The sequence below is a fragment of the Symphodus melops genome, assembly GCF_947650265.1.
Source record: "Symphodus melops genome assembly, chromosome: 13".
Classification (NCBI taxonomy): Eukaryota; Metazoa; Chordata; class Actinopteri; order Labriformes; family Labridae; genus Symphodus; species Symphodus melops.
The window spans coordinates 3,102,920-3,115,640 of NC_136703.1; the positions used below are offsets into that span (position 1 = coordinate 3,102,920).

Consider the following 12,721-nt stretch of genomic DNA (forward strand, 5'->3'; position numbering starts at 1 on the left):
TATTTCCCATATTTGTTGCCGCCTACAGATCATGTACCCACGTCCTCTTTGCAAACGCTCGTGAGTGCACAGCTAGCTCTTTTCTGACAGGTGAAAAAACGTTTGGTGGACACGGGGACACAGATGATTGAATGTAAAATGGCTCACAAATTGTTCTTTATTGGTGTTGTCAGTAAAAACAACCCTGTGAAATGTGAAGCTTAATGATTAAACTGGGGAAAATATGCTGCTAATTTGTACTTTCTGTCATTGTTTAATTATTACAAATTAAACGTGTTTGCATCCGTGTGATCTATGTGAGTTGTTGTGGCAATTAAGTCAATTTGAGATCTAATTTAAAAAGTGACATAAACCTATTCATGGAAAAACATATTAATTTCAAGTGTTATGTCAACCATGTAATTATAGCGCCTCCTCTCATACATACTTTTTGTCATCCTCCAGCTCTGTTGCCTTCAACTCTCTGTTTAACATCTATCTCTCTCTCCCTCTTTATTTTTTGTTGTTGTCACTGAGTGTGTCGTGATGCCATGAGAGCCGGGGTAGATGTTGACGTCCCATTATGCGTGCTGACATTTTGATGCGACACAGACAAAGGTCAAACTACCAAAATGTGTTAGTGTACCTCGAATAGCGGAGAAAACTGTCACTGTGACACTTCCTCAAATAATCAGTGGTTTTATGCCACATGCAATCTACCTGTTGGCAACATTATTAAGTGAGTAAGTGTGTTTCTTTTGCACATTAGATTTGATTGACCATTAAACCTCAGTCCAATGTGCACACTCTGACACGAGGATCCATTGGCCTTTATTTACCGAGCTCAGGTCATGTAGGTGAAAGATGGATGGATGGAGGATTTTTACGATGTTTGCATCCATTTCGTTAAAGAATCAGCAGGCCCCTTCATAATCAGGCCTGAACTTCTCAGGTGATTGCTCTGTTAAACTCAACTTGCTCCTCTAAAGGTTACACTCACCAATAACAAAGACTTAACTGTTAGTGCAGTGCGGCAGCTCGGATGCAGCCAAAGAGAAAACTACAGCTCCCTCCTCTGCCATGATTTGCTTTTGACAACAGAAGATTTTTTTCCAAAGAGAAATGATATGATGCTTGGTGTACCAGTAGCTCTGGTGGCTCTGCAGAACTGTCTGGATAGACGCATTATACAAACGCAGTCCATTTACCATGCAATGGAGCGCCCATAGCCCCATTCTTCTTTACAGCTTCTTCCAAGGGAAACAGTTTGAGGGCAGCAAGGCTTGGTTGAATCCATTTCTCTCCTCTTTGCTGTGATGCTTGCAGCTCCTATGTCCTTGTTGCCAGAAGGCCAGGTGGTATCCTTGATAAGATGAATCAAAATGATCCACAGCCGTCTTTTCCTGCTCATGAATCTGTGTCGACTGTCTGTCTTCTTTCATCTGTAAAAGTACTTTTACTCAGCCGCTCGAAACCCCGCGAGCTCTGTTTGGTTGACTCTCTAATCTTGACTTGACTGATAACACCGGGACATGTTTCTTCTGCCAGGCCTGAGTCCAGATGTTAAACGTCCAAGTTGTCATTTCTGGCCCTTCATGTTTTCTCTTTAAAAATGTGTTTTCAAACATTCTCAGCTGGTGGGTCGGGACCCAAAAGTGGGTCACGGAGCCATTTTCAGCGGGTTGAGAAAAGACGTCTAAAAGTCTGTGAATCACTTTTTGAGCTTGTTTGTGTTTCTTTCTTCTGTGGCACATGTTGTATCGTCTTGAGGTTCAAACTGCACTATTTTCCTTTCGTAAATCTGATTGTTTAAAAGATCTCTTAAATTTGGGTCGTAAATTCTCATGAAGGAGTCCCCGCGGTTTGACCCGATGAGAACCGCTGATCCAGAGGAATGCAGTACCTCCACCTGATGTCGGTCTTTACGTTGGGATCTTGTAGCAGGACCCTGACTTTGTCTTTCTGTGTCTGCAGCTGGAGGGTCAAGTGGTGGCCCTGCTGGTGCAGAACATGGACCGGCTGGATGAGCAGGTGAAGGAGGAGGCTGACGGCATCTTTAACACTCTGGGTAAGGAGATAAGCACCAAGGCTACACAAGACCCTCCTGTCTGTCTCAACTCATTTCCTATAGAAGCTGCAGCTTACTGCTCCTGCTGTTTCTTTACATGATCAGTGGAGCTCTACAACACTTAAAGAACAAGACGATGAAAAGCTTTCAGTGGCCTGAACTTAGTGTTTTCATGAATTTGAAATGATGGGTTAAGAATTTCAAAGCACTCTGCAGTGATTGCCGACTATTTTTTTTTTTTTTTTTTTTTTTTTTTTAAAAGGTTTATTTTTGGGCTTTTTAGCCTTGAATGGATAGGATGGTGGTTAGAGTGAGAAAGTGGGGAGAGACATGCGGTAAAGTTGCTGTGGGTCGGACGCAAACCCGGGTCGCCCGCACGAGGACTGTAGCCTCGATGGGAGCGCGCGCAGTGCCACTGCGCCACTGGCACTCCCTGCCAACTATTTTTTGTCAGTGGTTTTGTCCGTGTTATTCAGTCTGCTGATCCACTCTTTCTTACCATTTTTTCGGAGGTAGTAACAGAGGTGTTACAGAGGTAAGATAGTCCAGCAGAGTCGGTGGAGGGAGCGCAGCGCCGTGTGCGCGTAAATGTCTGGCTGTGTGTCTCCGTGGAGCTCCCGCTGTGCCACACTCGCCCAACAATGAAACACAATGTGAATCCAAAGACTGATACACCAATACTGCACATCCCAGGATCAACATGAGTGTACAAAGACGTGATGTTACAACACTTTAGCAAAACCCTAAAAAAACAAACAAACTGAAAATGGTTACGATTAAAGAGAAGCTTGCTTCAAGAAAACAGCTCAATTAACAATCGAGTGTTTGAATAAAAATAAATGTATCCCATTTTTCTCAACATGAAAAGCCTGCCGAGGGGCAGGTGTGCTTTTAAGGAGTGTAGGAGCCCGTGCAGTTTGTCGTCATGGAGGGGGCTTTCACACAGACTCACTTTATGAAGCTGAACAGCCTCGCCCTCTGCTGCTGTGTGTCCAAGTCTTTTTAGTGTGACGGCGAAGGAAGCTGTCAAGCTCTCATTTGGAGTCGATAGCTTTTTTTTTTTTTTTCCATCAAAGTTAGCCGTAGAAGTTGTAGTCTGTTTTTGTCACATTGATTAAAGTGCATTCATGAAAGGGCTCGTGGTGGGCATGGGGCCAGCAGATAGTTTGAGGAGTCGTGGTCTCTGTATTTAGCCTCTCATGAATCAGACTTTTCTGCCTCTCAGCTCTTTTTGTGTTGAACGAGTCCGCTGAGATGATATTTCCTTTGTTGCCAGATTGAGGCCGAGTATCAGGAGGGCTGTTTAGGTGTGTGTTTGGCTCTGTGTGCAAGTGTGGGTTATATCGAGGGAGCGTAGCTATTCAACTTTGTGCGTGTGTGTGTGTGTGTGTTATCAAGGGAGCTCTCCAAGCTTGAATAAGCCCTTTGTCTGCCTTGGCTGCTCTCTGCTCTGAGCCTGCTGTCCTCCAGGATGCTGTCTGTCTGTCTGCTCTGTTTGAATCACTGATAAAGCCCCTGCTCTCTCTCCCTCAGCACCCTCCCTCTCCACCCTTCTCTCAACATTTCTCTGTCATCTGCAGTAGCTCTCTACAGATTTGTATTTTTTTATTTTATTTTATTTGTCTTATCTCCCAACCCCTCTCCTCCATGTATGTTTGTTATCCTCTTGTTACATTCCCTTTGCTTTCCATTCCTCATCTTTGACTTGTCTTCCCTCCCCTTTGCCTCCCCGCTGCTTTTCCCCTCCATTTATTTTCCTCCCCTCTATTCCCATAAGTTTTTCTCTTCTCCTTCCTTTCATCACCACCAACCAGCAATTTCTCTCTCGCTCTCTCTCTTTCTCCACTTCTCGCTCGCTCTCTCTCTTTCTCCACTTCTCGCTCGCTCTCTCTCTTTCTCCACTTCTCTCTCTCTCTCTCTCTCTCTCTCTCTCTCTCTCTCTCTCTCTCTCTCTCTCTCTCTGTCTCTGTCCACTTCTTCTGCAGTCTGCCCTGATTGAGATATCGTGTGACGGAGACGGCTTTCTTTAAACGATATTAGAAGTAGCTTAGACAGAAACCAGTCAGAGCTTGTATAAAAAGATGACTGTTGCATTCCACATTTCTTCTTCTTTAAAGTTTATTCGTGTAGCACCTGTGAGTGTGAAAGTGAGGCCGATAGATGGCTTTGATTGAAGACCACACTATATATAAGTACATAATCAGTAGTTACTTTCCCCGCTGGATTAGTCGGCATCATGCAGAAAGCTCCTCTAGATTTAACATCAAACTTGTGTTTGGGACTTTTTTTTAAGTCGAGAGAATCTTGAGTGACAGCTTAAGACACATTTCCAGAGCTAAGCTTAAATTTCACCGTGTCATGTTCCAGCTGCGATGTGTCCTCTAGAGCTGATAACACACGCTCGAGTTAATGCTTTTTCTTTGACTATGTTTGTTGCAGCACCCTTCAGAATGATTTCAGAAGCAGCTTTTCACTCTGCTCTCCTTCAGATATGGACCTGCTCTTTTCTTATCCTTTCATTGTTCAAAGCAGATGAGTTGGGACAGACGTCGAACGCAGGAACAGCAATCTGGACAATTCTGAAAATATAACTCTCTTAGCAGGCTACTCATCCTGTTACAATAATGCATCAACTTCTGAGAAAGTTGCCTCCTAAAATTACACAACTTCTTTAATAAGCAAATGACCGTCAACAATTGAGAATAGTCGTGTAATCTGACTGACACGCAGCAGGAAATTTCCAGAGAATTCCCCTCGATCCAATAGGACGAGGAGTGAGGTTTATATACGTACTGTGACTGCAGCATGGTGCATCGAGTGTCCGCATGTGACCTCTATGATTTCTGCTCACGTCATTAAACATGCACTTTGATCTTTTCTGCTCTTTTGTTGACGTTGTGATTTGGCTGAGCTACACCTAGCATTGATATAAAGTCTGTCCAATATGTCAGCTCAGTGTGATTCTGTGTCTCACGGACATGTTAACTTGAACTATGCAGAAACAAGACGTAAGGTGTATTGTTAGGTTTTTTTTTTTTTTTGTTTGTTTTTTTTTTTTTAAAGATTTATTTTGGGCCTTTTATGCCTTTATTATAGAGGGAGGAAGGTGGATAGAGTCGGAAATGAGGGAGAGAGAGTGGGGAGAGACATGCGGGAAATGGGCCACAGGCCGGACGCGAACCCGGGCCGCCCGCGCGCGAGGACTATAGCCTCAATACATGGGATCGCGCGCCTTGCCACTGCGCCACCGACGATCCCTATTGTTAGGTTTTTAACATTACATTTTAAATCTTTCTCAGCTATCATTGAGAACATGGCGGAGTTCAGACCAGGCCTGTGCACAGAGGCCGCCCAGCAAGGACTCATGCAGTGGCTGCTTAAGAGAATCAAGGTGAGAATGCAGCAGCTGATTTAAAACTCAGATTGATGTTTTAATAATGTGTTTTTACCCACGCATGTGTTCAGGTTCCCAGTCATGTAAAGCAGATTATAAAACATTTAAACGTACCAGGCTTGAAGAATCGCTGCTAAAAATGTGAAATCGTTGTTGTCTCTTCGAGGATGTGGAGATTTTCTTATTCTCTGGTCTTTGGAAAACAAAGATACTGAAGATGAGAGGTAGTTTGAACATGGTCTCTCCTCCCTTTCCTCCCAGGCGAAGATGCCTTTTGATGCTAACAAGCTGTACTGCAGTGAAATCCTGGCTATCTTGCTGCAAAACAATGACAGTAAGTGCGTCTCTGTAAAGGGTCTGTGGCTTTCAAAAGGAGCTAATTTATCTTCTGCTTTTTGTTTCCCTCTCAGCCTCCATGAACACAAAGAAAATTCACTGTGTCCTGTTTCCTTTCCTTTTCCTTTCGTCTGCCTGGATTATTCTTCCTCATGTTTCATTTCCTTATTTCATCTTTTTCTTGCTCACCCCTCTTTTAGTCTTCCTATTCCACGTCTCTTCTTCTCTCTCTCCTTGTCTTATTTGCAGTCTCCTTCACCCTTCTCTCACTCACTAAAACCCCATAAAGCCTCGCATAGCCACAGGACGATCAGGTGCTTGGACAGGCTCTCATTAATGGTACAGGCCATATTGATATTCAGAGGGAGTCGTGTTTCACTTTACACTCATTCTCCCCCCTCTTCTCTTCCAGTTATCCTCTCCATCCTGCCCTTCAAATACAAAACACAACTTCACAAAAAAAAAGATTTTCTTCTTCTCAGGGAATTCCGTTCCCTATTAAAATACTGTCATTCACTTGAATTTAAAAAATGCAAATCACATGACTGTTATTTAAATATGACAGTTTGGGAAAATCCTTGATGTGCTCATTTGAATGTAATTATCACTGCTTCTTGTCAAATCTGACTTAAAATGCCTCTCTGAAGGGTTTATATGTAAAAATAGTCCATGCAGCAAATGAGAACAGCATTTCATTCCCACTAATTAAGACCCTGTAGATACACCAGTTTTCAAATGAAGTCATGCTTTTGAGTCACAGAAACTTTCCTGCCCAGAGAAAGTAACAGATGAAACGCACAAATTATTTCTTGGTAAATAAAAGTCCATGTTGTTGAACCTCCTGATGAAAATTCACAGAATTTCTGTGTTCAAAGGCTTTAATAAAAAACTGCCTCCACACTGCTGCAGTCTCAATTTAACAGGAAATATAAAAACAAAAAGATAGATAGATAGATAGATAGATAGATAGATAGATAGATAGATAGATAGATAGATAGATACTTTATTGATCCCGAGGGAAATTCAAGATAACAGTCAGAACGAGACCTTAAAGGTAGAGTGAGTAGCATCGTTTGTTGCAGCTCGTCAACACAACAGTGGAGCCCGTCCTCCGTCCTCCCGGGCTCATCTGCCTATGACAGCAGCAGTGAGATCACAACCACCAGCCCAGCAACCACCCGCTGTTTGTTTGCACGACCTGAAACAGCTTCAGCCGCTCTCTGGAATCAACTCCTACAAACCCTCAGATCTGCTGAATCTCTGGACATTTTAAAGAAGTATCTACATTTTCTAAGTGTATGTTTCCTGTTTTTACTTTTTGCATTTGTGAAGCACCTTGTAACTAATACAGGACTTACCTTGAGCGTAAACTGCTTCTACCTGCACTGCAAGCTTTTCCATTTGTTGTATTGGAAAAGCCAATAATTTAACAAGCTAGCACAAGCTAACCACCTGCGTTGAGAACCTGCCTGTCCAAATGAAAGCCGACAAACCCCTCGTCAAAGCCGCTTCTTTACCTCCTGGCTGCAGGTGAAGGTCAACCAAAATGTTCACAAACCAAACGTTTAAGTATAACGGAGATGTGCATGGAAACAGGCACTGACTGGTTATATCAGCCCAGAACAGCAACACTCCAAGCTTGAATAACAACAAGGTCAGCAGCAGTGCTTAGCATAAACTCTTCACTCCAGTGTTACAGCTGAAAAGTCAGGGCTTTAATTTCTTTTGGAAAGAGTTGCATTTAAGTAGTGTGACAAATCCAGGAAGGATAATTGTCAGTGATAAGACCCATCAGCAAACAAACAAGGTTGACTGCACCAACATACAAATGTATCAGTTTCTGCCCACACACACTCAAACTCCAACACCACAGTTTTTAAGCTACATTAGAGCTTCACAACAAATCCAAAGTGTTTTTAAGGGGTTTGAAATGATGTAGAAGAGAGGGCAATAAGAGTTAATGTAGAAATAGAAGTACGTGTCTAGAAGCTGCATGTGGACAAGTTTAGCAAATTAGCATATGTGCTAAAACACTCAAATCAATGCATGTGGCATGTAATTGCTATGTCCACATAAAATAAACTTTAAAGTTTAAAAATAAATAAATAAAAAAAACTAGTCGCCTGAATGTCAAGTTCTGAGGGATTTGGGGTGCATAAGAACAATATCATGTAATATTAAAGGTTATTCTCAGCCAAAGATGATATACGTTTGATTTGTTTAGCCTTTAGGACTTTTGGAAAAGTTCAATTTTAAATAATAAAGAAGAAAACTCTGATCACATTCAAGGTCCAGAAAAGAGCACAGAGAATGAAAAATCTTACTTTTCCAGCCCTTTACCTCAAACACATGACTCTTGAGTAAATATATTTTCCTTATTGTTCTGTATTCACTCTCTCTGGAAGTCCCTCATGGCCAATGTGTTTGTCAGTGTTTCTTCTCATCGTATGTCTTTGTAGCACTTCTCTCACTCTTTTACCTTCCTTCATCTATCCACTTTAACTTCCTTTCCCCTGACCGTTTTCTCTCCTCCCTTTTCCTCTCTAAATGTCTCAATTTGATCTCCCTGTTGTCCTGTTCCTTCATTTTTATTACATAGTTTTCCCTCTCTCACTTCCACAGATACCAGAGAACTATTAGGAGAGATGGATGGCATTGATGTTTTACTGCAGCAACTATCTGTAAGATTTTACTATTTTTACACTATTTTGTGTTTGCTCTTCTGCCATCCAGACTTATTTACAGGTCCATTTGAGTCTTGTCGGAGTTAGGCTGAGCATGAGTATTCTGCCTGCCTGTTCTCCCACCTGTAGTACAAACCTGAGTCTATTTATGGATTGTTGATGTTAGTCATTGTTATCATGAAAACAGCTCCTATTTTCCCACTTTCCAAACTCTTCTATTTAACTACTGCAGACACTTTGCTGCCTCACTCATCACCTTCCCTCCCTCCTTGTCCTCTCAGGTCTTCAAACGTCACAACCCGTCCACAGCCGAGGAGCAGGAGATGATGGAGAACCTCTTCGACGCTCTTTGTTCCTGCCTCATGCTGCCAGCCAACCGAGACCGCTTCCTCCGAGGGGAGGGGCTTCAGCTGATGAATCTCATGCTCAGGTGAGGCCCCAGTACATTCAGAAATGTCGAAGGAAAGGACATCTGTCTGGACAGTTTGAATATAATTGAAGTATTTTAGTGGCAGTAAAGGTCTTTTAGTGCCAGCCATTAAAGCCACTCGTGCAAATGGAAGCTATTAGGATCTAAAAGTTATTTACACCTAAAAATCAGTCAAAATAAGAATCATCCAAAGTTTCTTAACATACCGTATGCCAGAATTTCTCTGTTAGTAGGTGCAACAGTCGTGGTTCATCATATGCTAGGTCTTATACATCAAGCTTCAATAACTCCAAACGGTGACTGGGCTGATCAGTCAAAGACAAAATTATGGACGAGCTTGGTCCTAAAATACTCAAATCTGTGTTTTTTAATGGATCTGTTTTTCCTGGTCACACAATTAACAGAAGGAGAATCGATGATGTATTCAATACGTCTCTGCTGAAATACTAACCTACAACGTACTGAGGTCCAGTAAGATGAGATTCGCAAATATAAAGCAATAGAAATCATCTTTAAAATGAAAACGTATGTTGTTGAAAAGTGTAACAAGATTTATGATCTGGCCCTCACAGCTTATATATGCCCTTTCCCCCCATTTTTTCTGCACTGTGAATATTTGAACAGTCACAGCGTAACACCGTGTAGCTCTGCAAAGAAAAAAACCATGGCGGTGGGACTCATTGCGACCACCGGTCCAATCAATCAACAGCTGGTGGAGCGTGGCGAATGCCGAGATTTGACCTTAACGAGTCATAAAGACACAGCTTGAATTTCCCTCGGGATCAATAAAGTATCTATCTATCTATCTATCTATCTATCATTACACACGTTTATGAAATCTTCACGGCTTCTGCATCCCCGTGCTGATAATCACATCTCTCATCACGTAGATTTAAGCCTTGGATCGATATCTCATTATTGGAATGCAAAAACACTTTTCTGCTAAATTGTCCACGAGGGAAATGAGGTGGAATAACAAAGGAGAGAGCAGTCAATGATATCTTTTATAAAACAATTATAAATTTGAAAGAATGCAAAAAAAAAATTAAATCCTTTCGTTTTGCATAAAACCCACATACTACTGTACATAAATAAATGTGTTGTATTTACAGGTCAAATATTGTGCAAAACACCCATCACTTTGTTTCTTTAACACTAATACGTGTCCCTAGTCTGCTTACAAACCCCCCAATGATGAGAAAAGTCCAGCCTCTCCTTCTTTAGCCTGCTCCACTTTTCAGAAAATATGTGCTCAAGCAGGCTGTTTGGAGATTTTCCCTTAATGACATCACAAAGGGCAGTAACCCTTGACTCTCCCACAGTGAGGTCTTTGTTTTGCCCTCTGAGTCTGCCTTCTCACCGTAAACAATAGGACGTGAAGCGAGAAAGCCCAAGCTTTTCTAGAGAGGGGGCGTGGTCAGACAGCTCATTTACATATTTAAAGCGACAGACACAAAAACAGCCTGTTCTGAGCAGGGCTGAAATAGAGGGGTTTATGGACATGATCAAATACAGGATCAGAGTGGATTTACAACCAGACACGTTTTGAGGAGCTCTGAGACTTCTTTAAACTTTTTGAAAAAGATGAGAATATGTGGGCATTTTAACGTTTTAATGTAACATGTAAAATAATGAAAGATTTAAAAAAAGTTTTATTATATCAAAGTGATCATTGTATCAGCAGAAAAGAGGAGTGAAAGTTGCTGTATTTGCCTCGTGTTCTGGTTTTCTCTGAGCTTATCTCCAACTGATGATGAAAGCATTTCTGTTCCAATATCAAATTAATTCTTTGAGCACTGTTTTTTAAATCTGTCTCCTGTTCCAACGTATTATATTATTTCCCAGCATATCCTTCATATTAATTTTTGACATTAATCAGTTCTCGCTTTCTAACATAAACAATAGAACAATAGAAAAGAAGAATGAGACGGCAACAGAAGAAAAGAATCATCTCAACTCACTGAGACACAGTTATTGTTTTTTCCCATCAAAACTTCCCTTTCAATTCCAACCAGCCACTTCTCCAATCTTGTGCTTGATACAGATTTCCCACCTGGTGTCTCGATGAATTCTCAGCGCAGGCTGAATGTGTCAGACCAGACATCTCATCCAAAAGCAGAGATGTAGCACAGCCGTTTTTAAAGACAGACACCTTGGAATCATTCGCTGTCAAACATCCCGTTGACTAAAAGATTCTCCCTCTAACTTCTCCCTCCTATAACAGCACCTCCTTACCTTTCTGATCTCCTTTACACATACACACCCTCCTGACCCCTCCGTTCTGCCTCCTTGATGCTTCCCGCCCGCCTATCAACAACGGGGTCTCGAGTCTTTGTCCTTCTTTTTAAGGGAAGGATAATATACGTAGTCTGATCAAGTTTGATTTTTTTTTTTTTAATTAAACTTTTGGTTGTACTGACTGATTGGTCATCACAGCTTTGTAAAACTTTCCCAACATCTTTGAGTGATTCAGTCTTATCTAGAATCTTATTCTTATCACAACAAACTCCTGATGTCATAACTCAAGGTGCAATTAATTTTGGGAAGGCGACAGCGGCGTAGGCCACGACACCAGGATGTTGAGTTAAGTCAGCTGTCTACAAACTGGACTGCCCAGTTTCCCCTCAGAAAGTACAATGTGTATCATTCCCCTCCAGCCTCTACAGCCGTCCATCATACATAATGTGCCTGTCTGGAGAACCAGCCTCAACTGCTGAAATATGTGTCCCTCCTCTGAGATAAACACTGTCATCTGTCATTGGTGGGAGTGGAGTAAGTGACAAGGTGACAGACAGCTACATTTCCTGAGCGGAGGCGTGTCGTTGAGGTAGATGGTGCAGACAGATCCGGAAACAGCCGGTTCACCGTGCGCTGATGAAAGACAACATAAATGTCTAAGTTCCCTTTTGTTGTCGAACACATTGCCAGGTTTGAGTTTTCAGAATTTATACAGGAAGTAATTTTTTTTAATATGTATATATCAGCAGCAGAAGATGAGTGCAAATACAAGAGGCTCATTTTTAGGTGAACTAAACACGTCACTGTTTAAATCTGAGGATGTTTATCGTCTGCTGCATGGGCCAATTAAAAGTAGAACTACTGGTACTTCTTCAGGCACCACTACACCACTATTGTGAGAGAGTGGGGTGCCTTTAAAATATTTTCATCTGTAAAAGAGAAGGAATTTAAAGAAAAACCCACATGTACAGTAAACATAAATTATTTGGTGTCTACTGACCCACATGAGGTGAAATGAACCCATCCAGTTCTTTGTTTGTAATCTGCATAAGTCTTAAAACACAGAAAAAATGCTCAGTTTCAGATTTGCTCTCCTGCTGATGTCACAGTTGCATCTGGTAAAATAATTTTTTTTTTTTTAAAAAAACCTCTCCAACCGTGGATGCCACCCCCAGTCTTGAAAAAACATTTGCGCAGGTCCGCTATTTTTATTCTCACTAGCCAAAGAGTGATGTCTACCTGGAACACTCAGGGGTGGGGCTTGTTGCATTTAAAGAGACGCACACATCAGAGCAGAGCGTTCAGCGAGAGCTGGTTTGTACAGAATTACAAACCTCCTCTGCTGCTTGATTCATCTTATATTTGGACCAACCAACAACACAGATGTTTCATTTAGACCACAGAAGGACTGTTTGAAAAGGTGAACAAGAATGATAATGTCTTCTTTAAAACACAATTGATCAAAGTAAGAGAATATCTGTCAGTGCAAATTATAATCCCTCACACACGTACCTTGATTTCATTATTGCATGCAGTCTAGCTTGTTAAGCTTCCAGGTTTTAGAGGAACTTCTCTCTTGAAGATTGTTCTTG

General features: G+C 41.7%; 1 protein-coding gene across 2 annotated transcripts in view; it reads left to right on the forward strand.

Moving 5' to 3' along the window:
* Positions 1 to 12,721, forward strand: part of ctnnbl1 (catenin, beta like 1) — a 45,016-nt gene that overhangs the window by 4,673 nt on the left and 27,622 nt on the right. For both annotated transcript variants that reach the window (XM_079360509.1, XM_079360510.1), the window contains exons 6-10: positions 1,954 to 2,047; positions 5,347 to 5,438; positions 5,703 to 5,775; positions 8,400 to 8,458; positions 8,743 to 8,891. In XM_079360509.1, the coding sequence (XP_079216635.1) occupies positions 1,954 to 2,047; positions 5,347 to 5,438; positions 5,703 to 5,775; positions 8,400 to 8,458; positions 8,743 to 8,891 (467 nt within the window). The remainder of the gene's footprint in view (positions 1 to 1,953; positions 2,048 to 5,346; positions 5,439 to 5,702; positions 5,776 to 8,399; positions 8,459 to 8,742; positions 8,892 to 12,721) is intronic.